This window comes from Salmo salar, chromosome 26, assembly GCF_965601325.2.
Source record: "Salmo salar chromosome 26, fSalSal1, whole genome shotgun sequence".
NCBI classification, from domain to species: Eukaryota; Metazoa; Chordata; class Actinopteri; order Salmoniformes; family Salmonidae; genus Salmo; species Salmo salar.
Genome location: NC_138316.1, coordinates 2,040,542 through 2,068,101, shown reverse-complemented (window position 1 = coordinate 2,068,101; position 27,560 = coordinate 2,040,542). Strand labels below are relative to the sequence as shown.

At 42.7% G+C, this 27,560-nt stretch overlaps 1 protein-coding gene across 4 annotated transcripts in view; it reads right to left on the bottom strand.

Moving 5' to 3' along the window:
• Positions 1–27,560, bottom strand: part of grin1b (glutamate receptor, ionotropic, N-methyl D-aspartate 1b) — a 68,761-nt gene that overhangs the window by 9,220 nt on the left and 31,981 nt on the right. For 2 of the 4 annotated variants that reach the window (XM_014174830.3, XM_014174833.3), the window contains exons 4-19: positions 24,550–24,612; positions 23,787–23,884; positions 23,292–23,413; positions 22,487–22,661; positions 21,210–21,354; positions 20,844–20,930; positions 15,846–15,984; positions 15,586–15,713; positions 14,809–14,973; positions 14,560–14,678; positions 11,890–12,002; positions 11,463–11,611; positions 5,003–5,160; positions 4,611–4,772; positions 4,228–4,337; positions 3,763–3,908 (exon numbers count right to left, since the gene is read on the bottom strand). In XM_014174830.3, the coding sequence (XP_014030305.1) occupies positions 3,763–3,908; positions 4,228–4,337; positions 4,611–4,772; positions 5,003–5,160; positions 11,463–11,611; positions 11,890–12,002; positions 14,560–14,678; positions 14,809–14,973; positions 15,586–15,713; positions 15,846–15,984; positions 20,844–20,930; positions 21,210–21,354; positions 22,487–22,661; positions 23,292–23,413; positions 23,787–23,884; positions 24,550–24,612 (2,079 nt within the window). The remainder of the gene's footprint in view (positions 1–3,762; positions 3,909–4,227; positions 4,338–4,610; positions 4,773–5,002; positions 5,161–11,462; positions 11,612–11,889; positions 12,003–14,559; positions 14,679–14,808; positions 14,974–15,585; positions 15,714–15,845; positions 15,985–20,843; positions 20,931–21,209; positions 21,355–22,486; positions 22,662–23,291; positions 23,414–23,786; positions 23,885–24,549; positions 24,613–27,560) is intronic. The other 2 variants (XM_014174834.3, XM_082969316.1) reach the window with 1 other exon arrangement.

Sequence of the window (27,560 nt, the reverse complement as noted above, 5' to 3'; positions counted from 1 at the left end):
ACACACACACACACACACACACACACACACACCACACACACACACACACACACACACACACACACACACACACACACATTACTACATTACTGTACACCAAACCTGCAGAGTAACTTGCAGAGTAGTTATACTAGTCTCTATTTCAATTACCAGCTTTAATATGGTCCCGTATCTCATGTCCACTTTCTGTCTACACCCAATGCCATGTGGACATATAAAGTATCCTATAATTGGAGGCGGGTTACTATTAAGATCTGGGTATATTTCTCCTGGCTACTTTTTGAGGACTGCCTCGAATGGCATGGTACAGTAAAATAAGAACCATCCATGGTTATTTTACTTCAAGACATAAAGCAAAAGCGTGAGCATAGAAAATGAGCTAAAACGAATAAAGACAACAATAAGGCATAGCAAAAACAATTTTGGGGGGGCTGGTGATACAATGATCAGTAAGATCATGGAAAAAATATCAATAAACCATGTGAAATTCAACAAGGTCCCTTTGCGTTATACCAACACTAGTATAATGGCATTTCTCCCACGACAAAAATAGCGATGAAGACTAAAAGGAGCAGGGGAAGTAGATTTTGGTAGTGGGTGTGACTTCAACCAGAAAACATGCAGTGCAGGAAAACCAAAAGGGATACAGTAAGTAGAATGAGTGATATGATGTCGAACCTATAGGCCAGCACTGTCCCACATGAACTTGTGTCTTCTTGGTGGCTATAATACCCTAATAGTCCTTGACTCCTCAAAAAGCATGGACCAGGTCAATTCCACATAACAGATAAGGAAGTCTGATAATAAATAACTAAATACTGTATATTGCTTTGTAATTTGTTTTAGATGTCTAAATCATTTGGAACATTCTTTTCATGTTTTACCCTTTGAAACACAGTATATCAGTATATTCAAGAGATTATTACATCCAGGATATTAACAACAACAATGAAATCATTGCAGAATTCCCCTTTACAATCTCCACAATTGTGTTCATCTCCTTTTCATTTCAACCTTCTCATACCGTTCACCATTGAATGAGGTTGCTCAACAACACCGCCTTGATCAGAGGGCTGTCTGGAATCGTTTGAAATGCTAATACAGCCCGAGGACAGACGACGAGTCATGCATTTCAAATATGGGGAGAAATATAGTTGGTCGAGAAGCATACACTATATGTAGTGCACCTGAAATTAGGGCACGTTTTTCACTGGTGCTCGTTGTCCGTCTGCCATTATTGTTGTTTAAATATGGACATGTACACCCTTCATACATATGACTTAGAGTATAAATCACACATAAATCAATAATACATCATCCAGTCAAAAGAAGGGCATCCATCTTTTAACATAATGAGAATTTGTACGGTATTAATTTGACCTTACAACAATACACGGTGTCCGAGTGGATATGTCCCAGCACAAATATTAGCCGGCCTTGCTTGTGTTTTTCACCTTCCATAGAAAACAATACCGAATACAACATCTAAAGGAGATTTATTTAGACTTGTTTACCTCACGGCTCAGTAGTCGGAAAGAACAAGACAATTTGTCAAAGCTTCAAAGAACAGTAAGTGCTCTCTCCGTTGAACTGAACAAGGGAATGCTTTTACTGTTGTCACAGCCTGATCTGTTTCACTTGTCCTTGTGTTTGTATCCACCCCCCTCCAGGTGTCGCCCATCTTCCCCACTTATCCCCTGGGTATTTATACCTGTGTTTTCTGTCTGTCTGTGCCTGTTCGTCTTGTTTATTCAAGCCTACCAGCGTTTTGTGTCTCAGCTCCTGCTTTTTCCAGTCTCTCTTTTCTCGCCCTCCTGGTTTGACCCCTGCCTGTCCTGACTCCGAGCCCGTCTGCCTGACCACTCTGCCTGCCCCTGAGCCTGCCTGCCGTCCTGCACCTTTGCCCCTACTCTGGATTATCGACCCCTGCCTTCCTTGACCTATTGTTTGCCTGCCCCTGTTGTTACAATAAACATTGTTACTTCTACACAGTCTGCACAGGTCTTACCTGAAACCTGATAACTGTGCTATTGTAATTGGGAGCCCTATAGTAATGGCCCTATGGCTGGTAGTGTGTGGGAGTGCCCAACCCAATGTTATGGCCTCTGGCACAAGCAGGCGAAGACTTGCAGCACAATTCACCTCATTGTTGTCCATTGAGATAGAAAATACTTCAAATGAAATTTTTTAAATCTTCCCCAAACAGCTTGCATCAGTCTAAACAATCTGTCAACACTGAAAATCAAGTATCTTTTGGTGAGAAGTTATACACAAGCATCTAATGTTGGTGCCTCTGCTTTTGACTGGTAGTGTACCCCGAATATAGTACTCACAGATGACAGAAAGTTAAAGGACCTACAAAGCTAAGCAGCCACTAGCTGCGAAATGACAACAAGTTGCTTCTGGTCTGCAACTACTAGAGGAACGCACACTAACGCTTTGGACCAGAGAACATTTTCATGAAATGAGATTCACATTAGCTGGTCCCACTTGACACAATCGTCAACGTAATTAAGAAATATATAGCTCAAGTTCAACCTTGACATTTTACAACCAATTAGACCATGTTTAGAAAAAGAAAGGTTTCTCTAAACTGTTGGAGGGTTTAATCAGTGGCTGGGAGCATAGCATGCTACTACAGAGTCTTATATGGCTTGTATTGTTTGGCTTGAGTTGGGTCGGTGATCACCAGTACATAGTACCGGCACCTTGAATATCGGCTTAAACAAATATCATGAGCACTGGCACCTATTTCAGATCCACTTCAAGCACTGGCTTGTACAGTATGGATTACATGGTGTGTCAACCAAAGCTAGCCTTAGCCTTTCAAGACACAAAAGGCCAAAGCCCTGTTACTTTCCGATCCCCCTTTACAAACAGTACATGGACATGATGTGCGTCAAGAGAGACCATTGACCAGGAGATGCTTGGCTGCCACCCGTTGTGCTATTCAGTAGCCTAGCCCTTTAGTGAGAGAGCCGGGCCCAGTGTGCATCTGGCTGACTGTACAGCAACATCAGAGCTTCCTGGTGCCCCACTGCACTCACCCGGGATGCACTCCCCCGGTGCACCCCCCCACTGCACTCCCCCACTCTGCCCTTCACAGAGAGGGGTGGGGGATGGGGAAAGGGGGTCATCGTCCCCTCCAGGCAGGGGACCGGCCGCGTCCTTGTGCGCTCAGACACACAGCAGCAGAAGACGAGGATAATGAAATCAGTCCATTCACAGGCGCAGGGGAGTGTGCTGTATGTATGCATGTGGAGCTGCAAATATCCTCGCAGCTGTTTGTTACATTAATGTTTTGGGAAGGATTTGGTGTGCAAAAAAACATGGATCTCTCATTATAAGTAATTTCCAAATTTAGAGAAGTAGCATGCAGCTCAATTTCTATAATACTGTAGTACACCCAACTAGCTCTGTGGAAGGTTATAATGTAACTTTTCTAATCCTGTCCACATGAATCACTCTCCAATGGTGGTTACCTGCGACAATCTCAAAATAAATGGAAAAAGGGTAGAATAATTATTGAATTGGCGAAGGCAAAGAATTTAATTAGATTTCAACAACAGACTATAAGTCTATCCCCAGTGAATTTTTTTTTTTTTTTTAATTTACAACCGCTGACCGGATTTACTAAGATTCCCACTGGCCGCATTAGATCCAGATGTGGCTTGCGAGTTGCGAGTTTGAGACCCTCTCTACAGGATGTTGTCTGATGTGCTGCCCTGTTGGGGCCTATGTGTGAAGACGGGCAGATCATACCTGTAGGTTCTTCCTCCACACGTTGACCGCAGCGAAGGCCAGCTGCATCTGCTTCCTGCGGGCATCTTTGTGGCGCTTATACGCAATCTCAATAAAGATGAGGAAGATTCCAGCAACGATACCCCCAGCAACCAACATGAACACACCTGTTAGGAGGCAATTTGGACATGCCAACCTGTTATTTTACTGCCTGCGGTGCAAAGGCCATACTATTAACCCAAGTCTCCAGGGGCCCCTGCATCCTCCATGGAGGACCATTTTGAACACAATGAACCTAATGACAATAATCTGTCAAACTTCTGCAGATAAAGGAATACCTTCACACCAATTTGAATACCTACACACCTGCTATAGACTAATGTTCTGGCTCAGAAAAGGGGGGCTACTTCCTTACACACCAGTTTACTATTTGCATTTCCTCTAATTTCTGTATCATTGTGGACTAAATTGGAGAACTGTACATACCTGCCATGTTCTCAAAAGTGAGGGTGGCTGGGGCATTACTCCTGGAGTCACACTCCTGGTATCTCACCCAGGTTTTATCTAGTTCCTCCATGAACCCATTCTCATGAGAGCTGTTATGGGAGAAGAGCCAGATCATACTTTAGGTTAGGTCTCAAACAGTAAATACTGATACAATGCATAGAGTATACTATGGGCTGGTTTCCTGGACACACATCAGGCTTAGTCCTGGACTAAAAAGCTACAGTATTTCAATGGAGACTCACCATTGACCATGCTTTTTAGTCTAGGACCAGGCTTAATCTGTGTCCAGGAAACCACCCCTATTATAATATTGTATGGTGGCATGTTGCTTCAATAGTATCTTGTTGCTGGCCAATATTCACCTAAGAATGGACAGGGAAACGTTTTGCTTCCAAGGGCTGTCCTTCCGCATGCCAATGCCGAAGCCGGAGCGGAAGAACAGCTCTCCCGTTGTCACCAAGTCACACTTCTGTGATGCCTCAAACTCCAGGACGGCAGAGTCCCAGATGAACGCGTGCAGTTTGCTGAGGGGGGGGGGGACACGGACAACAGGGAAGAGGAGGAATGGGAATGAATGAGTGTATGAAAATGCCCACTAGATAACCACATCATGTCATTATTGTCTTCCTCGCACTATTGCTCACCTGGGATAGCATAAATACTGTACATTCAGCATTACGGCCTCCCCCATTGGAATTTTCAGAGTATTAACCCCCCACCCCCATCCCCTGGAGCTGCCCCAGCTCTTGCTCACTTGTCGCGCACAGCTTGGATGGCCTCAGCAGCGCTTTCGTAGTTGTGCTTCTCCATGTGGCGGTACATGGTGCTCAACTCCACTTGGCGCCGGAAGTAGATGTCCACCGAACTCTGCTTCACTGTGGCGTAGATGAACTTGTCTGATGGGTTTCGCAGCTGAGACACAGAGACACAAACAGAGGCACAGCAGGCTGTCAGTCATCCTCCATGACTGTCCTTTAAATTAATCTCAATCTTTCATTGATCCTAGGTGCATCAGGTGCATGTATTTTTTTATATGTGTGTCTTTGTAATCATTGATGATGCTCGTGGTGATTTAAAATATTTCCAAGGTCTATTTGGGCCCTCTCTAAGAGTTCCTATTACCAAGAAGACTAAAATGAAGGAGAAGACAAAGACAAAGACGATTTAGCGAAAGACCGCCCTCTTGTTAGCATTAGTCTTAACTCCAATGGGAATGCTAACTGTTCATTTTTAATAGGCTGCGTGGTGCATTCTGGGTCAAGGAGTGCATAAAAGAGAACAGGAGGTACACATGGGTTCAGCAAATAAACCTGTTTCAAATAAACACCAGTCTAAATGAATTGTTTACAAGGTTAACATGAATTACCATGACTTGTTTACAAGGTTTAATGTTTGATTTGTTAGAGTAAATAATTCAGTAATGACTACATTTTTTTTGACAATCATCCGTTTTTATCGGCAGAAAGAAACTGCTAGCCATTGGCTGCTAACAGCTGACAACTGCTAGCTAACTGGCAAGCACAAAAACAGTCAACAACTTCGGGAGTATAGACCCCAATAAATTGTCCGATCGCCCCCCTAATGGTGAAAGTAAAAACTTCTGAAGATTAACAGTCAAGGAGGAGAATAATGATTATGCCAAGGAAGTTTTTTATTTGAAATGAAGGCATACTAAGACAAAATAAATGTGATACAGTGTGTAAACTACACATTAGTGCAGGAAAGGAAGACATTTTGAAAAATGCTGGAAGTGAATGCTGGAATTCAACAATTAAATATGCGAATGAGCAAAACCTGTATGCATTAAGGAAATAGAAGCCTGTCTCTAATATCCACCTGTTTTGTCCAGTGATTTAAGCAAATACTCTGGGTCTTCCTTTCCTGTGGCGATCCTCATGAGAGCCAGTTTCATCATAGCACTTTTTGCGACTGCACATGAAGAGACTTTCAAAGTTCTTGACATTTTCCGGATTGACTGACCGTCATGTCTTAAAATAATGATGGACTGTTGTTTCTCTTTGCTTGTTCTTGACATAAAATGGACTTGGTCTTTTACCAAATAGGGCTAATCTTCTGTATACCACCCCTACCTTTTCACAACACAACTGATTGGCTCAAACGCATTAAGGAAAGACATTCCACAAATTAACTTTTAACAAGGCACACCTGTTAATTGAAATGCATTCCAGGTGACTACCTCATGAAGCTGGTTGAGAGAATGCCAAGAGTGTGCAAAGCTGTTATCAAGGCTAGGGTGGCTACTTTGAAGAATCTCAAATATAAAATATATTTTGATTGGTTTAACACTTTTTTGGTCATTATATGATTCCATATGTGTAATTCATAGTTTTGATGTATTCACTATAATTCTACAATGTAGAAAATAGTCAAATAAAGAAAAACCTTTGAAAACTCCTGGAATGAGTAGGTGTATATTAAATACTGTATATTATTTAGTATATGTAAAGACAAGATTAAATCAAGAATAGTCTAATGGGTGACAATATTCGCCTATCAAATGTGAATTATATACACTGCTCAAAAAAATTAAGGGAACACTTAAACAACACAATGTAACTCCAAGTCAATCACACTTTTGTGAAATCAAACTGTCCACTTAAGAAGCAACACTGATTGACAATACATTTAACATGCTGTTGTGCAAATGGAATAGACAACAGGTGGAAATTATAGGCAATTAGCAAGACACCCCCAATAAAGGAGTGGTTCTGCAGGTGGTAACCACAGACCACTTCTCAGTTCCTATGCTTCCTGGCTGATGTTTTGGTCACTTTTGAATGCTGGCGGTGCTTTCACTCTAGTGGTAGCATGAGACGGAGTCTACAACCCACACAAGTGGCTCAGGTAGTGCAGCTCATCCAGGATGGCACATCAATGCGAGCTGTGGCAAGAAGGTTTGCTGTGTCTGTCAGCGTAGTGTCCAGAGCATGGAGGCGCTACCAGGAGACAGGCCAGTACATCAGGAGACGTGGAAGAGGCCGTAGGAGGGCAACAACCCAGCCGCAGGACCGCTACCTCCGCCTTTGTGCAAGGAGGAGCAGGAGAAGCACTGCCAGAGCCCTGCAAAATGACCTCCAGCAGGCCACAAATGTGCATGTGTCTGCTCAAACGGTCAGAAACAGACTCCATGAGGGTGGTATGAGAGCCCGATGTCCACAGGTGGGGGTTGTGCTTACAGCCCAACACCGTGCAGGACGTTTGGCATTTGCCAGAGAACACCAAGATTGGAAAATTCGCCACTGGCACCCTGTGCTCTTCACAGATGAAAGCAGGTTCACACTGAGCATGTGACAGACGTGACAGAGTCTGAAGACGCCGTGGAGAACGTTCTGCTGCCTGCCACATTCTCCAGCATGACCAGTTTGGCAGTGGGTCAGTCATGGTGTGGGGTGGCATTTCTTTGGGGGGCCGCACAGCCCTCCATGTGCTCGCCAGAGGTAGCCTGACTGCCATTAGGTACCGAGATGAGATCTTCAGACCCCTTGTGAGACCATATGCTGGTGCGGTTGGCCCTGGGTTCCTCCTAATGCAAGACAATGCTAGACCTCATGTGGCTGGAGTGTGTCAGTAGTTCCTGCAAGAGGAAGGCATTGATGCTATGGACTGGCCCGCCCGTTCCCCAGACCTGAATCCAATTGAGCACATCTGGGACATCATGTCTCGCTCCATCCACCAACGCCACGTTGCACCACAGACTGTCCAGGAGTTGTCGGATGCTTTAGTCCAGGTCTGGGAGGAGATCCCTCAGGAGACCATCCGCCACCTCATCAGGAGCATGCCTAGGCATTGTAGGGAGGTCATTCAGGCACGTGGAGGCCACACACACTACTGAGCCTCATTTTGACTTGTTTTAAGGACATTACATCAAAGTTGGATCAGCCTGTAGTGTGGTTTTCCACTTTAATTTTGAGTGTGACTCCAAATCCAGACCTCCATGGGTTGATAAATTGGACTTCCATTGATTATTTTTGTGTGATTTTGTTGTCAGCACATTCAACTATGTAAAGAAAAAAGTATTTAATAAGATTATTTATTTCATTCAGATCTAGGATGTGTTGTTTAAGTGTTCCCTTTATTTTTTTGAGCAGTATATTTACCGGGAAATTCGAGGCATTATCAAGTGCTTGTTAAATTGTGAATGAGAGACTGATCAAGTGTGTACAGCCTGTTCAAAAAAACTAAGCAGAGCTCAGATAGGGCTTTACCTGTGCACATGCCCCTTTTCCCTTCCAGTCTCTAAAGTAACCTTTTGTTTTGGTATTTTGGTATTTTTGAAAGGTCTGTGCACGGCCCTGAGTACAATACAATACTGTAAAATGAATGATTAAAATACGAAGATGTATGATTGCCATCCTCATGAGCTGACCACCATCCCTCAGGCCAAAGATGTGGCATGCAATGACACCAATCAAGAACAAATGCTCAAAACAGGCTTGATGCAAACTAATGCCTGCTAAACATTATGGTACTTTCATTTATTTAATTTGATTACGGGACACTTATACTGAATACACCAAACATTAGGAACTCCTTCCTAGGGATGCTGGCTCATGTTGACTCCAATGCGTCCCATAATTATGTCAAGTTGGCTGGATGTCCTTTGGGTGGTGGACCATGCACACAGGAAACTGTTGAGTGTGAAAAATACAGCAGGGTTTGCGTTCTTGACACAAACCGGTGCGCCTGGTTCTTAATGTTTTGTATACTCAGTGTATGTTGTAATTATATCTGAACAATGCATACATATTGATGCAAAAGTAGCTAAGATGGGGAGAGGTCTGTCCATAATAAAGCGCTGTTCTTCCTTCATAAGAAATGCTATCAACAAGGCAGGTCCTACAGGCCCTAGTTTTGTCGCACCTGGACTACTGCCCAGTCGTGTGGTCAGGTGCAACAAAGAGGGACTTAGGAAAATTGCAATTGGCCCAGAACAGGGCAGCTCGGCTGGCCCTTAAATGTATATTTTTACTTTTTTTTTTTTTTTTTGTCATTCAGCAGACGCTCTTATCCAGAGAGACTTACAGTAGTGAATGCATACATTTCATACATTTTTTATGTATGTGGAGTGCTAACATTAATAATATGCATGTCAAAATCTCCTAAAGTAGAGGACAGATTGACTTTATCACTACATGTATTTGTAAGAAGTATTGACATGTTGAATGCACAGAGCTGTCTGTTTGAACTACTAGCACACAGCTCAGACACCCACGCATACCCCACAAGACATGCCACCAGAGGTCTCTTCACAGTCCCCAAGTTCAGAACAGACTATGAGAGGCGCACAGTACTAAATAGAGCCATGAGTACATGGAACTCTATTCCACTTCAAATAACTAATGCAAGCAGTAAAATCAGATTTAAAAATGGATAAAAATACACCTTAAGAAACGGCAGGGACTGTGACGACACACATGATAAAATACGCACTATACACACACGTACACATGGATTTTGTGTTGTACATATGTGGTAGTAGAGCAGTGGCCTGAGGGCACACACTTAATGTGTTGTGAAATCTGTTTTTAATTGTATATAACTGCCTTAATGTTGCTGGACCCAAGGAAGAGCTAATCGGGGTCTACAGTGCCTTTGGAAAGCATTCAGACCCCTTGACTTTTTCAAAATGTTGTTACATTACAGCCTTATTCTAAAACAATTTTTTTTTAAATCCTCCACAATCTACACACAATACCCCATAATGACAAAGCGAAAACAGATTTTGATTTATTTTTGCTAATTTATTATTATTTTTAAACAGAAATACCTGATTTACATAGGTATTTTCCGACCCTTTGCTATGAGACTCGAAATTGAGCTCAGGTGCATCCTGTTTCCATTGATCATCCTTTTTTCTACAACTTGATTGGAGTCCACCTCTGGTAAATTCAATTGATTGGACATGATTTGGCACACACGTGTCTGTATAAGGTCCAAACAGTTGACAAAAACCAAGCCAGGAAGTCGAAGGAATTGTCCGTAGAGCTCTGAGACAGGATTGTGTCGAGGTGCAGAAAGGTACCAAAATATTTCTGCAGCATTGAAGGTCCCCAAGAACACAGTGGCCTCCATCATTCTTAAATGGAAGAAGTTTGGAACCACCAAGACTCTTTCTAGACCTGGCCACTCGGCCAAACTGAGCAATTGGGGGAGAAGGGCCTTTGTCAGGGAGGTGACCAAGAACCCAATGGTAACTCTGACAGAGCTCCAGAGTTCCTCTGTGGAGATGGGAGAACCTTCCAGAAGGACATCCATCTCTGCAGTACTCCAACAATCAGGCCTTTATGGTAGAGTGGACAGACGGAAGCCACTCCTCAGTAAAAGGCACATGACAGCCCACTAGGAGTTTCCAAAAGGCACCTAAAGACTCTCAGACCATCAAAAACAAGATTCTCTGGTCTGATGAAACCAAGATTGAACTCTTTGGCCTAAAAGCCAAGCGTCACATCGGGAAGAAACCTAGCCCTATCCCTACAGTGATACATGGTGGTGTCAGAATCATGCTGTGGGGATGTTTTTCAGCAGCAGGGATTGGGAGACTAGTCAGGATTGAGGAAAAGATGAACGGAGCAAAGTACAGAGAGATCCTTGATGAAAAATTGTATACCCAATTTAGGCTACTGCCCCTTTAAGAGCTAAAATATTTTGTACCCTATGTTGTGATTCTCACCAAATATGTTATTGTCTTCACACACAATTCAAACCCCACAATCGAATAAATGGCTTATAGGCTCTCTTAGCCTATAGATCACATTTTGCAAACAAATAATCTTGAAGTAAAAACACACATATTGGAATTTCTGTGAATCCTTGATTATCCTTAATCAATATCCAAAAACAGCACACGTTTTTTCCACGAACCTACACATATTATCTCTTATTTTGGCACCAATGTGAAGGGTTATGGCAGGGGAAATGGTGTGGCAGTAGTCTAGTGTATGGTGCAGGAATAATGACAAGTGAACCTGGGGAGATTTGTGTTCACATTGCCCTAAAAAAGGCAAATGCACCGCGGAATTCAAGTGAACCGAACCCAGACCACCTCTCGAGATGGTTTCAGTTCGGTTCGATTCGGGGACTCTTTTGAGGTCACACTGCACCAAAAATTACTGCGTTCATTACCGAGTTAAAAAAAATGGACTGAAAAGGACCAAGTGTGAAAACACCGTTAGTGTGTGTGTGTGTGTGCTCACCCTGGGATCATTGATGCCGGTGATGCGCTCCTCAGGCCGGTCCAACACTAGGAAGGCTGCCAGATTGGCTGTGTAGGATGCCACAATGATCATGGCAAATCCAGCCCACACCATACCTAAGATCCTTGCTGAAAAGCTCCGGGGTGCTCCTACAAACACAATCACAAACACAAACATAGTCACTCAGTTAACAGCAGCCAATTTCAATGTCCACTTGAATAGGTAGTCTACAAAGATCCTATTGAATTACTATATACTGTATGTTTCTATTAATAAATTACAATATTCCATACAGTATGTAATTCTATGAGGGAGTCTGCATCTGAAGTGAAAACCTATTCCTATATACAGTAGTCCACTTGGTGCTATCTAGGGATTAGGGTACCATTTCAGACACATACATAGACTTAGGCCAGTGGATATTTACCTTCTCCAATCCCGGAGTTCAAAAGGACTCCCCAAGAGAACCACATGGCGGAGGATAAGGTGAGGGCGTCCTCTTCTTCTTCTTCGCTATTCACTTTAAACCTTCCAAATGGGCTGCGGTGCACACAAGACACATGTGAGCTCAGGTCTCTTTCAAGACACCAAACCTCCAACCTATCCCACTGTATACAAACTGGTTGAATCAATGTTGTTTCCACGTAATTTCAACAAAACAATATTTTTCCTTCTGAACACAATGTGGAAAACTGATTGGATATGCAAAAAGTAATAACATAAATCCAATGACAAGGTTCAAATCTTTGTAGATTTCACTTTGAATTGACAGTACAGAGTCAATGTGTGGGAGCACCGATGTCGAGGTAATAGAGGTAATTGTCACGACTTCCGCCGAAGTCGGTCCCTCTCCTTGTTCGGGTGGCGTTTGGTGGTTGATGTCATCGGCCTTCTAGCCATCGCCGATCCACTTTTCCTTTTCCATTTGTTTTGTCTTTGTCTTACACACCTGGTTTCAATCCCCCAATTACTTGTTCATTATTTAACCCTCCGTTCCCCCATGTTTGTTTGTGAGTAATTGTTTTTTGTATTGCAGTCCGTATTGTGTGGCCTTGTATTTACGACACGTATTGTGATATATTTTGAGTAAAATAGCTTTCTTTACTCTTATCTGCTGTCCTGCGCCTGACTCATCTCACCAGCTACACACAGACGCTTTACAGTAATATGTACATGTAGGTAGAGTGGGGGGCAATGCAAATAGTCTGGGTAGTCATTTGATTATATGTTCAGGAGTCTTATGGCTTGGGGGTAGAAGCTGTTTAGAAGCCTCTTGGACCAAGACTTGGCACTCCGGTACTGCTTGCCATGCGGTAGCAGAGAGAACAGTCTATGACTAGAATGACTGGAGTCTTTGACAATTTTTAGGGCCTTCCTCTGACACCACCTGGTAAAGAGGTCTTGGATGGCAGGCAGCTTGGCCCCAGTGATGTACTGGGACTTATGTACTACCCTCGGAGGCCGAGCAGTTGCCATATTAAGCAGTGGTGCAACCAGTCAGGATGCTCTCGATGGTGCAGATGTAAAACCTTTTGAGGATCTGAGGACCCATGCCAAATCTTTTCAGTCTCTTGAGGGGGAATAGGTTTTGTCGTGTCCTCTTCATGACTGTCTTGATGTGCTTGGACCATGTTAGTTTGTTGGTGTGGACACCAAGGAACTTGAAGCTCTCAACCTGTTCCACTACAGCCCCGTGCTCGGTCCTCATTTTCCTGTAGTCCACAATCATATCCTTTGTCTTGATCACATTGAGTGAGAGGTTGTTGTCCTGGCACCACACAGTCAAGTCTCTGACCTCCTCCCTATAGTCTGTCTCATCGTTGTCGGTGATCAGGCCTACCATTGTTGTGTCATCGGCAAACTTAATGATGGTGTTGGAGTCGTGCCTGGCCATGCAGTCATGAGGGAACAGGGAGTACAGGAGGGGACTGAGCACGCACCCCTGAGGGGCCCCCGTGTTGAGGATCAGTGTGGCGAATGTGTTCTTACCTACCCTTACCACCTGGGGCGGCCCGTCAGGAAGTCCAGGATCCAGTTGCAGAGGGAGGTGTTTAGTCCCAGGGTCCTTAGCTTAGTGATGACCTTTGAGGGCACTATGGTGTTTAACACTGAGCTGTAGTCAATGAATAGCATTCTCACATAGGTTTTCCTTTTGTCCAGGTGGGAAAGGGCAGTGTGGAGTGCAATAGAGATTGCATCATCTGTGGATCTGTTGGGGCGGTATGCAAATTGCAGTGGGTCTAGGGTTTCTGGGATAATGGTGTTGATGTGAGCCGTGACCAGCCATTCAAAGCATTTCATGGCTACAGACGTGATCGGTAGTCATTTTGCTACGGGTCGGTAGTCATTTAGGCAGGTTACCTTAGTGTTCTTTGGCACAGGATGGTCTGCTTGAAACATGTTGGTATTACAGACTCAGACAGGGAGAGGTTGAAAATGTTAGTGAAGACACTTGCCAGTTGGTCCGCGCATGCTCGGAGTACAGGTCCTGGTTATCCGTCTGTGAATGGTGACCTGTTTTAAGGTCTTACTCACATCGGCTGCGCAGAGCGTGATCACACTGTAGGCCGGAACAGCTGATGCTCTCATGTATGTTTCAGTGTTACTTGCCTCGAAGCGAGCATAGAAGTTATTTAGCTCGTCTGGTAGGCTCATGTCACTGGGCAGCTCTCAGCTGTGCTTCCCTTTTGTAGTCTGTAATAGTTTGCAAGTGCTGCCACATCCGAAAAGCGTCAGAGACGTTGAGCTGACGTCTGTCCCCAGTGGGATATCAGTGCAGTTCTTTATTTCACGATCCTGTGTTGTGTTTAGTTTCACTTGCCACAGACATAAACAATTATTTCAGCTGTTCATTACAAATGCATGGGGAACCTGTGGCACAGGAAAGGTATGGGGAATTTCCTGATCCTATGTGGCTCAATTGGTTAAGTATGGCACTTGCAACGCTAGGATCATGTGTTTGATTCCCGCTGGGGCCACCCATATGAAAATGTATGCATGACTGTAAGTAGCATTTGATAAAAGTGGCTGCTAAAAGGCCTATATTATTATTAATGTGATCAGGTTATTACTGTACACAGACATGTCGTTGTTTTACCTGAACCGGTCTAATAGGTAGAGCATCACCGCCACCACATGGACCGATAGACCCACCAGCAGCCACAGGGTGCTCTGAAAGGGCTGCATGAACGAATCCAAAGTACTGCGTGGTATTTCCTACGGTCAAACAACAGCCAGTGACTCATTCACTCTACTGTGAGTAGTACTATACTGGGTCATAGTTGTAGGAAGAAAACAATAGCTTCCATGGGTGCCTGTCTGAGCAGCAGAAGTAAGAGCAGCATACCTTTTTCACGAGGATGGTAAGCCCCTGGTACTTAAAGGGTTTTGAGAACTCGATGTACTGGGCGCGTTCATTGTTGATCGTGAGCGGCGCCACAATCATGTCTGCCAGGCCACCCAGGAGTTCTCCCATCATGCCGTTCCACTCCTTCTTGTTGCTGTTGTTTACCTGATATAGAAAGAGAGGGGCATCCACTGTACTCTACATACTTAGTTGACATTTCCAAACCTGATTGATGCTTGGATCAGCTAAAAACTGTTTGATCACGAATGCGATCCTACAATTACATAAGCTGTTGGACTAAATTGCACTTTAGCATTATGCACATAACCTGTACATGTACCCTTATATTATTGCAGTTAGCAAAGATTTTGCCTACTGGCCAATTTGTTTAATATCCATTGATTATCTGTTGTTGTTGTTTTTCAATTGGTGATTTTGTCTAGAAAAACATTGTCCTTTCGGAGCCTATCACAATATACAGACAAAATACAATTAAATCGAATGGACTGGTCTGTCATTTGTGGGTCCCAATAAAGTCATTAAATATGAACTGTGGTGAAGGTGGAAAATAACACCCAAGAATACACATTGATTGGCATTTCATATGTGGTAGTCCATACTATAACACATGTAGCCAGTACTGCACTGCATCTAGTGTTGCATGTACTGCATTTCTCTGTGTGATAATAAAGATTACCTTGAACCTTGAGGATGGTATTCCATAGCACAAGGGGTTTCGGTTCTAAAGCTGCAGAACCATATGATCATCTTACTTACCCGCTCCTGTGTACCAAACTTCCCATCAGCCACCAGATGAACCTCATAGGTGAAGTTCATGGTATCCGCTAGTTTAATCAAGAGGTCAATGCAAAAGCCGTAGCAGCATTGGTGTACTATAGGCTGTCCTATAATGGACAAACGACAAACACAAAATCAGCCGAAAAAAATGATATTGAGAGCAAATCAACATATACAGCCAATACAGACTGACACTATACTGAACTAATACTTGTGTATATCCTGTGCTGTCTTATTACCTGGGATGGTTCCATTGGGGCCAGTGCATATAACTTTTTGGACATCTTTAAGTCCATTTACAGTTTTTTCTTTTTGGCAAGTTCCATCACTTGTTGTGGGTTGGACATAGACAAATGGCTCCTGATGAATGGTTACTATCTGTGAACAATAGAGAAGGACAAGTATGGCGCCAGCACATTTTGGCACAGACATTCAACACAAGGAACAAGTGCTTGGGTGTATGCATTAGTGCACACCGTAGCAAATGTTTTTGCCACAGAAAACGTTTTCAACAGAAACAATTGGACAAATTCAGGTAGGTCCCTCTCCATTTCTAGCCATTTGGTTCCTAGTGAATACACCCCCGGTTATGCAAGACCAGGGCAGTAGCTGCACGAGGACACCAAGGTCCAGACCTCAGTTTTTTCTACTTACTGTTGAGAGTTAGAGTAGTAGGTGCAACTTCTAAACTTGGTTTTTCTCTTGATGTACAGTATGTCACTCACCGACAGTCACTCAATGAGCCCATCTCATAAAATGTTTTAGATTGGCAACTTAGTCTAGTTAGTCTTGCCAGCTATCTAAACCATTAGTAATCATAGCCGCATTACCAACCAGGCACGCAGGGCATCCTGGGGTCCTGAACAGGGGTCCTGAACTTTAGGGGGCCCCCATTGATTTTGTTAGTCCCTGTCACTTAGATATAATATTAACATGGCATAAGTCATGGCAAAATGTGTAGAATTGCAGGAAATTTGCTTTTAAAACTGCAAAAACAAATCTCCCCAACCCATGGCAAAATGTGTAGAATTGCAGTAAATTAGCTTTAAAACTGCACACAAAAAAAGCTTTCCAAAATAGGGGAGGGTTGTCAAACGTATTTTCTTTGCTTTGGGGAGGGTTGTGTGTTTTTTCTATTTGGCACAGGGGAGGGTAATGCATTATTTTACCTGGTTTACATGATCTAGTTGCAGGTTTTACTATATAACTAGCCAAATTTCCTCATCTGCTTGCATGCACCTCCCCTATATCAAGGTGTTTTGGTAGTTCCCTTATGCACTACGCTTTTCCGTGTGCTAACTTTTACTATACCACAGGTCAGTATAGTCTACCAGTCTAACGATCCATCCTGCCCTCTATCATAGTGATAATAGTGCTAGGTGGGTCGTTTGTCCAGATTTGGTATAGGCTAACGAGCAATCATACCACACAAAAAAGCATTCGAGGCTGCATACATTTTCAATATGAAACCACAAGAACAAATAGGAATACCTAAAAGGCAGTGGAGACGCAAGGTGCATCATTCCGCATGAAAGTAGACATGACAAACAGCTCAACAAGCTCCCCTATTGATTTTGTTTTGGGGCAATAAAATTGCAGACTAGCCTACAACACCACAATGCAATGAATAATTTCATTCTTGTTTTCAAGTGAGTACTAACTTCTACTCTAGGCTACAGTAAAAATGTCAGTTGAATAATGGCAGATTGTGATTTACATGTTTCATTCGATTTGGATCAGGCACAATAGCAGGTCAGTCTGGCTGTATTTTTACTTCTGATACTGAATGCGCTGTCAGTTGCAGATCATCATTCTCCCAAGTCATCCTATAATAACGTGTCCACATATGCTCCCGCAGGCCAATTTATTCAGAAGAGCTTAACACACGCTCTGCCTCCTCTCCAATCCGAGCGGCTATTCTTTGCGCACATAGAAGCTAAAGCTTCAGTATGGCCTTAATATTTATAATTAAACTTTTAAAATGTATTACCTTTTATATGTGCCAGAAACACAACCAGTCACATGTTTTTCATCTAAGTAGGCTACATCAAAAGTATCCTGTAGGCCTGTGCATGTTCATCACAAACATAAATTCCAGTATCTTCAAAATGGCTTGACATTAACCAGGCTTCCATCCAACCTTTTTATGTGAGTAAAGTAGCCTAACATGTCGGATAAAAAAATGTCACATCATGAGAAAGCAGGCAGTTTATTGGGCTACCGATTGATTAATTTATTATTAATTTCACAGGGTGGTGAAAGTGCACAGTGATGATGCTGATGCTCCTTTCAATAAATATCTAGGGTTTTATTCTGGCGAAATGATGATCGATGCTTGGCTACCATTTGACAAATAGAAATTATCTCGTACTTTTATCCATAATAATCTCATCATCTAGTGGGCTGTACCTGTGCTGTATCTGCAAGCTGTTGGTTAGAGCGAACATACCAATACCAGTGTAGGCACAATCGCTATACCTATATACACATTTTTTTGTGACAAACCATCAGTAGGCCTAGAGTTGAAAATGCTAATATATTTTATATTAATATCATACAGTGGGCAAGCCTGTAGGCCTATGCATGCAAAACCCTAATGAATTTAGAGCTACAATCTCTGACAGCTGAACCTTGATGGGGACAATTATTGTTCTAGGAAAGTAGCCTAAAAACAAAACAAAAAAATAGGCTATGAAGTTTTGCATGTGCTACACATCGTAACCCAATGAGTAGTGTTTTTATAATTTGTTACAATTTGTTTGTAAGGACACAAATGTGGCTAATTTGGCCAATATCCCTCCTTGGCTGCGCCAGGTCGGTTCTGAATGCATATTGATGTCCGGTAAATTTCTCAAATGTCCGGTAAATTTAAATCTTTACTGTCATGTTGTCTGGCGCCACATTTTCCTTAAGGGAACTCTGAAATGTGCATATTGTTTTTATGCAGATTTTAGAATATTTGCATGAAATTCGGTCGCCAATTGGATGGAAACCTAGCTATATACACCCAAAAGACTCTGGCAAGTGCACTAGTCCCGTGTCACTTTGGTTATGCCTGCACATCATGGTTCGCCATCAGCCCCAAACATCTAAAGAATAAGCTACAGACCAGACAAGATTTGTACTTAAACTCCCCCCTAATACTCATCTGGAGGTTGAGCATTTTTTTTCTGTATCTCTGTAATGTGTCTCTATCTCTGTAATTGTATATGTATTTATGTAAAAAAAAAAAATAAGTCCCAGACGTTAATGTGCAATCTCGGTCACTTAAAAAATATTTGTGTATATATATATATATATATATATATGTATTTTTTTAACTAATGAAATCAATCAATCAATCCAAATGACTCAAGAGGGAGCCCCACGGAACTTGGGTTCGGACTTGCCGCGCTGGAAAACCAGGGAATTTATTGAAAGTTCCAGGAATTTTGCAACCCTAGTTGCACCATTGTTCTTACATAATATAACCATTTGCAATTTCAGTAGCACATGTCTTAGAGTGATGGACTGTCCCATCCCCATGGCCTCAGCAACAGATTAGTCCACTGAGACAGGCACGAATCAGGCGGATGTATTGTGCACCATGAAAAATATATATATTTGCCATTGCTCAACTAAAGAAATCTCCGTCGACCAAAATTGGGTCAGCCCTAGTAGGGAGGGATGTATTTTTGTTTTTGTCGAGATTGACATAGTCTATTATTGTTGTGTTGAACAGGCAAATCGTCATTTTGAAGTGCCCAAAGTATGCTTTGTTCATTGGTTGTGTGGTGCACTGGCACAGAAACCTGTTGGCGGGAAAATTTGTTGCATATATTTTATATAATTATAATTATGGCATCAAAATGTGGAAAATCATTGTCTGCAGCTGCTTCTGATCATAGTGTAATGAAACCGTTAGCGAGAGTGATCTCTCCGTGGTGGTCAGCGAACCCTCAACCTTCTGGCCCATAAAGCATGCTAAAGTGGAAAAGTTGATATCAACGTTTATAAACACAGTGTCGCTACATTTATTATTTGTGGTTGTAAACATTGTTTTGAGTCAATTTTATGAGAGGGAGTGTGTTCAATTTATTTAACAGTACAAAGGGAGGGTCATGTGAAAATATTTGTAATGTTGGGGAGAGAGGTGCATTTTTTTTATGACACCTTGAGTTGGACCAGTCCCCCCCCTCAGTAAATATAAATCTGTCCCAAATAAAATATTTTTTATGCTAACAGATCCCTCTGTACATATTCAATTATAGTTTTTAATCCCTGTCACGTCCTGATCTGTTTCACCTGTCCTTGTGATTGTCTCTACCCCCCTACAGGTGTCGCCCATCTTCCCCTGGGTATTTATACCTGTTTTGTTCAAGTCAACCAGCGGTTTGTCTCTGCTCCTGCTTTTCCCCAGTCTCTCTTTTTCTCATCATCCTGGTTTTGACCCTCAGGGCAGAGGATTCCAGTACCTGGTTGACTGGGAGGGTTATGGCCCGGAGGAGAGGTGCTGGGTCTCCGCTAGGGACATCCTGGACCCAGGCCTCATCTCTGAATTCCAACGCCAACACCCCGCTCAACCAGGTATGCGTCCAGGTAGGACGCCAGGTGGCGTCCCTAGAGGGGGGGTACTGTCACGCTCTGATCTGCGTGGTGTCGCCAGGTGTCGCCCATCTTCCCCTGGGTATTTATACCTGTGCTTTCTGTCTGTCTGTGCCAGTTCGTCTTGTTTGTTCAAGTCAACCAGCGGTTTGTCTCAGCTCCTGCTTTTCCCCAGTCTCTCTTTTTCTCATCATCCTGGTTTTGACCCTTGCCTGTCCTGACTCTTAGCCTGCCTGCCGTCAGGTTCCTTGGCCTCTACTCTGGATTATCGACCCCTGCCTGCCTTGACCTGTTGTTTGCCTGCCCCTGTTGTTACAATAAACATTGTTACTTCACACAGTCTGCACTCGGGTCTTACCTTGATTCCTGATAATCCCGGTGCTGAGTTAATGTGTAAAAGCAAATTGTATAGCTAATAGGCTATGTGTTTGTAGATCGACTGAGGTGAATGAAGCTTCAGCAACCAATGTGATAATGGCAGGGTTAATTTTTGCTTGTTTTTGCTGTTCTCCAAATAGCATTTTAGAGCTAAATTAAATTGAACTTTCCAAAAATGTATTGGATGGGGAGGATAAAGCCCACTTCCCCTCCCCCTCCAGACCTCACTAAAACTCAGATCCTGGCTACGGCCATGTGCAGGACGTAGTAGCTACCTTTAGTCTGGTAGACATCTGGTATCCTCTTGGCTTCTCCGTCTCTCCTCCTGGCCAAATGATCTTCCTCTGCGGATTCATCACCACCTACAAAACCAAACAAATAGAATGGCTAGAATGGGAAAAAATAATTCAGACAGTACAATCATATGGCATGCTAATTTAATTGGGCTAGTCATTTCACCTCTATGTACAAACCACCCCAAATATTAATGTTCCCCATACAACTTGGTTTTATACATTTGATAATAACACAAGCACAAAATGATAGCACCAAGGCATAATTACTTAATGTAACACTTAATTTAAAAAATACTGTATTATGTACAACTGGTAACATAAAACATTTAATAAAAACCCCCGTACTTGGGTGCCGTTGAAAATGCCCACTTGCACCAGCCTGGTCTTTTGGTAGTTGAGGATGCTGTAGGTAGCAAACCGCCTGTCACCATCGTCATTAAACTCGATGCGTCCTGTCAGGCCATCTGGGTACTTGGATGACATCAGCACTCTAGAGTCCAGCGGGGAGATCGGAGGGATGGCATCATCAGACAAATCAGCTTGGTTGATGAGAGTGGGTGAGATGGGAGATTGAAAACAATGAGGATGAAGGGAGGAGGGTGATGTTTTTGGAACAATAATGCAATGCATTTCGAATTAAGTTTGTGTTCATAAATTCAATCTGGAGTGCCAGAGTGCGCTCAAAGTGCGCTCTGTGCATTTGTAAATTCAGAATGTTGTCAGATTGTCCATACATATATTCCTAGCGTTTCGCTCTCGGAGCGTTCAGAGCGCACACTCAACGCTCTGGCCGAGGATCAGGGTTGCTGCGAGCATTCTGACGACACAACAGCAGTCAAGCACCCAAGCTAACTGGTTAAGGTTGGCTAGCTTGCTAGCTACTTCCAGACATAAATGAGAGAACACCTCACTCTGACCATTTTACTTGCCCTAGCAGAACTGGTTAGGCTGATTTCATGTTATCCAGAGCGTTGGTGACTGTAACTGTGTGGCTGGCAACAACGTTTACTGACACCGGCCATATTCAACGGGTGTTGAGCATTCGTGAATGAATCAGTTATTCTGCTCTCTGGGACACTCAGGCGAGAGTGCTCTGGAATCGGAGTTGATAGCCAAAGTGTATTTACAAACGCACCCTAAGTCCTCTGATGTAGAATCCTCTATCCCCTTAATTCTGAGTTCTGTCTATGTAGTCTTGCCAAAAGCCAGATACTACATTTTGGAGGCAAAGGAAATGCAATTCGAGATGTACCCACCAAGACTAGCCCAACCCGACTTGAATATGACCTGCATGGCCCTAAATGCCAATGGAAACTAAGCTTAATTTCTCAGAGAATGCACAATGAAACAGGGATGATTTTCAGGGGTCTGACTTGGTCCACTTCCAATTAGAACTGCTCAGAAAGGAGGCCTTGTTTTCAGGCTGCCCTCCCTCCCCTGTCTCCCAGCAACCTCGGGTGCCTGGGTCAGCATGTTCAGTTTTATGTTTTGACACACGACTGTTCTGGTTATTTTCTGGTTATTTCAAGCTGACTCAGACCTACTTCTGACTGTGTGCAAATAAACAAAAACAAAAAACATTGTGTTTGTTTAGTCACTCTCACTCTTACTTGTGGCCTTACCGTTTGAAGAGCGGTCCAGTCCTCCAGATGTTTGTGTTGCCTACACAACCGCGAGGCGGTTCTGTGATGTTCTCCTTCTCAAAAAGCTCTTGGATGGACTGTGCCACCACGGCCACGGCATCGTTGATATGCGCCGACTCGTTCTTGCCGTTGATGAGCTGAAGGCCGAGCAAGCCTGACCAGTCAACAAAATCCCAATTTTAGAGAAGCACTCGACACGAGATTGCTAATATTAGGCCATGAACATTAAACTTGCTTATACAGAAACAACAAGTACCTATTAAGGATAGGAGTTAGGTTGGGGATGATACTGTACAGAACATGGGTTAGGGCAAAGTGAGCATGTTGAAGTGAAGGTTATGTACAGACGTATCATACATGTAGCCAGGTAAAAATAAATGCGGTTGTAGCTTACCATCGGCTTTCTGTTACACTTCAATGTGGGGGTAGCAACACACTTTTTCTAAATTAGCTCATGAGAGCCAGACTCTCATATTAACGTGAATTCAAAGCAATGTAGATTACCAAAACCTCTATTTCATTTGTTGTCTACTGAAAAAAACACACAAACTAAAAATGGAACAAACAAAAGATGTTAGACATTTAAAGCACAGTACAATGAGAAATCACTTGTTTTAAACCTTTAAACAAACAAATGTTTAAACGTTCAAACATTCAATGTATTACACACCACACTGATTTGCCGATGAGGATAAAACATTTGAATAATAAAGCAATGTGGCCAGCATGACCGATCTGTCGCACAGTCTGTGAGAGAGGCATAGGGTATAGGAGCAGGACATACCATCTGGTGCTTCACTCAAAGCTTTACCAGACATCTCCCTCTCTCCAACCAGCCACACGTAGCCAGAACCCGTCATGTTGAGCTGGCGCGCAGCTTTGTAGACCGACGCCGCTTCATCCTCGCTACAGTCAGATACACATCATTACCACAATGGCAGCTCCAGTCACTCTCCAGTGACTACACCAAGAGTACAATACATATCAATGTTTATTTTGCTCGGTGCAATAAATGGTCAGTTCATCCAAAATGTACAGGACCACTACTGGCCAGGGTACCAATAACATGGGACACAGTATATTTGTGTTTTCATTATTAATATATTATTATTATTAATATTATATAATATATACTGCATGTATGTAACCTGTATTACTATATACTACTACTGTATAATGATGTCATTGAGTCCCGATGGCCTCATAATAAAGACATGTGTCTGTGTGGTATATGAGGTTTAGAGGTGTAGTGCAGTGAGGGATGTAGACGGGAGCTGACCTGGCAGAGAGGATGATGACGCGAGCCTCCAGGTCCTTGGCCTCCAGCAGCATGGATGTCAGGTTGGTGTCTTGGCTGAACAGGAGAACTTTCTCTGCCTGCAGTTAGGGGACAAAATTAGCAAGGAGGAGAAGGACTCAGCCCTGAACCATGCTGTCTTCAGCTCTTCTTTTTCTTTTTTGGCGAGGGTGGAAGAAATGGAGAAAAAGGTTCCAAGATAATCTGTTTAACTGAAAAAAAATCGAAGCTGGTAGGAAAAAAAATTATGCATTTATGCATGCAAACTGAGGGTTATCAAGACTCCAAAGAGGAACGTGCAAGTTATAAGTAGAGGGAGAAGAAGATTGATGCAACCGCAAATCAAAGTGGTGGAGGAAGGGAGGAGGGTGGTGGTGGTTTCTTTCCCAAAGAACAAAAGAAGAAGAAGGAAATGCTGCAGAAAGGTAGGAGGTGCCATCTGGATTGTGCCTGTCCCACACGTCCAGATCTCCACAAACTTTGTCAAAGTAATAGACTTGCAATCTCCTTGGTTTGAACACATGCAACCCTTTACACAAAAATAAAAAAGGTTGAAGGGGCATTTCATTTGCTGAAAATATACTAAAAACCCATTCTCGACTGAAATCATAAAAGAAAATGTAAAAAGACGTGCTACCAGGATAAGGATATCTCTGGAATCAGTTGTTGACTGTTTGACTTTCTAGTTTCTAGTGGCTACGTTCAGAGAATTGGTGGGCGGCGTGCATTGACCATGCAAGTATACCTTGGGTCCTCGCTTGTTGTCATAGGACAGTTGGTCGAGGTTTTCATAGTTCTTGTTTTTATTCTGATGAGTAATGTGCACAGAGAAAATATGCAGACACAGAAGGATATTATAAACAGTTATAAATGGTGTGCAGTAAAGCATTCCAACAAATCTCCACTTTTCTGCTTCAACTTGGGATTCCTAACACTGGGGCTTGCAAAAACATCAAAGGCCTGCTCACAGCATCACAGATTCCTTAGGTTTTAACTGTCTGACACAGGCATGCTCCACCATGGTGTTGTGGGAACCAAAAATATCCCCCAGCGACATTGCTCATTCAGTAGTCTATAGTCATTCTCAAATGGAAGGCCAATGGCAAATGTAGCATGTTCACCAACGTATCTAACTGAAACAGCATTAATATCTAAATGTAGCATAATGAAATAGGACTGTAGGAAATGTACTAAGCTAATAGATTTTCTGGAAAAATAATGTCTTAGTGTTGCTCTTGGACAATTTTTCACAATTTTTCACAGCCAGCAAGTTCTCTTCATTAGTATATTTTACTAAATATCCAAATTATGTTTCTCGATTATTCCTCTTGAATTACTATTTTAAAAACTGTATGTTGATATAATACAATATGACATGCAGATGGTCTGTCTAGACACAAAGCTAAAGTCTACAAGAATGAAGTTCTCAGCAACAGCACTGAGTGCAGAGTCCCTTAAATATCCCTTAAATGCCACAAGGTTTGGGACCAGAGTCTTGGATCTTTGGCTAAATCAGCTAAATATGGTGTGTATATACTGTGTACATACAGTATATTGTGTATTGTCACGTCCTGACCTGTAAAGGGGTTATTTGTTATATTAGTTTGGTATGGACGTGGCAGGGGGTATTTGTTTAGAGTGTTTTGGGGTTTGTTGGGCTATGTGTTTTGTAGAGGGGTGTTTGTTTAGAGTGTTCCGGGGTTGTGTTTATGTTCTATGTTAGTATATTTCTATGTTCTAGTCTAGTCTTTCTAGTTCTATGTTTAGTTTATTGATTTGGCCTTCAATTGGAGGCAGCTGTTCCTCATTGCCTCTGATTGATGGTCCTATGTATAGGGGTGTTTTGGTAAGGGGAATTGTGGGTAGTTATTTCCTGTTTAGTGTATGTAGCACCTGACGGGACTGTTTAGTGTCGTTCGGTCGTTCGTTCGTTCGTTCGTTCTTGTATACGTGTTTCTTTTGGTTTTTCCTTCTTTTATAATAAATAAGAAGATGAGTATGCATTTTCCCGCTGCACCTTGGTCTACTCAATACGACGGCCATTACATGTATATACTATATATTGCGTATTTTCAGTAGTATTTCATTCCAATGATATAAATAGGTCTGAAGATCCATAGCTTTAAAAGCTGAGCTACCTGCTCAGGTCTACAATGTAAACCCAATGATGTACACAAAAACATAACAATGATAAATATAGTCTATATCTATGTGTGAAGCTAATCATACATGAATTATATTAATGACATATTAGTCTGGCGTTGCTATACCCCCAAAATCACGTCATTGTCAACGCCTCCCTTGGAGGTATGGAGAATTTTGTCTTGCAAAAAAGGTTTGAATGGTCCGCTGGCTCCCAGCCCTCCCCCACACGCCCGTAGAAGAGGTGATGTGTGTTATGTATATCACTGTTTTCCGTCCGGGTAGTTGTAACCTATGCTAGTTTCAGGTGCTAGTGTTGCCGACAGTCTGCGATTTAAATTTATTGAAATTGAAAGTGGATTACACTGGTAAAGTCAAACGTCACATACTTTTAATGTGGGGCTATGACAGTCAATTGCAAATGTCTCTTATCTCACCACCACTAATGAGATGGGTGTGCTTTATGCATGTCGCGTTGGAGCTTCTCAAAGTCAGGGGGCGTGGACGACAGTGCACACCTCATCTCTGCTGTCACATCCAACCTGGATTGATGTTTGGTTTTAATGCAGACAAGAGGATTGAATCCAGCTTCACACAGATATGAGCTGGCAAAGGGTAGCCTACTATGAGTTTTATCCTGTTATGGCTAGGGGGCAGTATTTTCACGTCTGGATAAAAAACGTACCCGATTTAATCTGGTTACCACTCCTACCCAGTAACTAGAATATGCATATACTTATTACATATGGATAGAAAACACCCTAAAGTTTCTAAAACTGTTTGAATGGTGTCTGTGAGTATAACAGAACTCATTTGGCAGGCAAAAACCTGACAAGGTTTCATGCAGGAAGTGGCCTGTCTGACAAGGTGTCGTTCTTCTTGTCTCTGTTTATTGAAGAGTGAGGATCTTAGCTGTCCCGTGACACTTCCTACGGCTGCCATAGGGTCTCAGAAGGCGGTAAAAAGCTGAATCGTGGCTTTGCAGGCTCTGGCTGAAAAAAAGTAGCGCGTTTGGGTAGTGGCTGGTTACAGTACTGTGAGACTCAGGCTCGTGCCCGCGTCGACCGAAAGCTTTGTTTACTTTCCTCTGTTTAGCTAAATGGACATTCCCGGTCGGAATATTATCGCTTTTTTACGAGAAAAATGGCATAAAAATTGATTTTAAACAGCGGTTGACATGCTTCGAAGTACGGTAATGGAATATTTAGATTTTTTTTGTCACGAATTGCGCCATGCGCCCGACCCTGATTTACCATTTCAGATAGTGTCTGGGACGCACGAACAAAACGCCGCTATTCGGATATAACGATGGATTATTTTGGACCAAACCAACATTTGTTATTGAAGTAGCAGTCCTGGGAGTGCATTCTGACGAAGACAACAAAAGGTAATCAAACTTTTATAATAGTAAACCTGATATTGGTGAGTGCTAAACTTGCCGGGTGTCTAAATAGCTAGCCCGTGATGCCTGGGCTATGTACTTAGAATATTGCAAAATGTGCTTTCACCAAAAAGCTATTTTAAAATCGGACATATCGAGTGCATAGAGGAGTTCTGCATCTATAATTCTTAAAATAATTGTTATGCTTTTTGTGAACGTTTATCGTGAGTAAT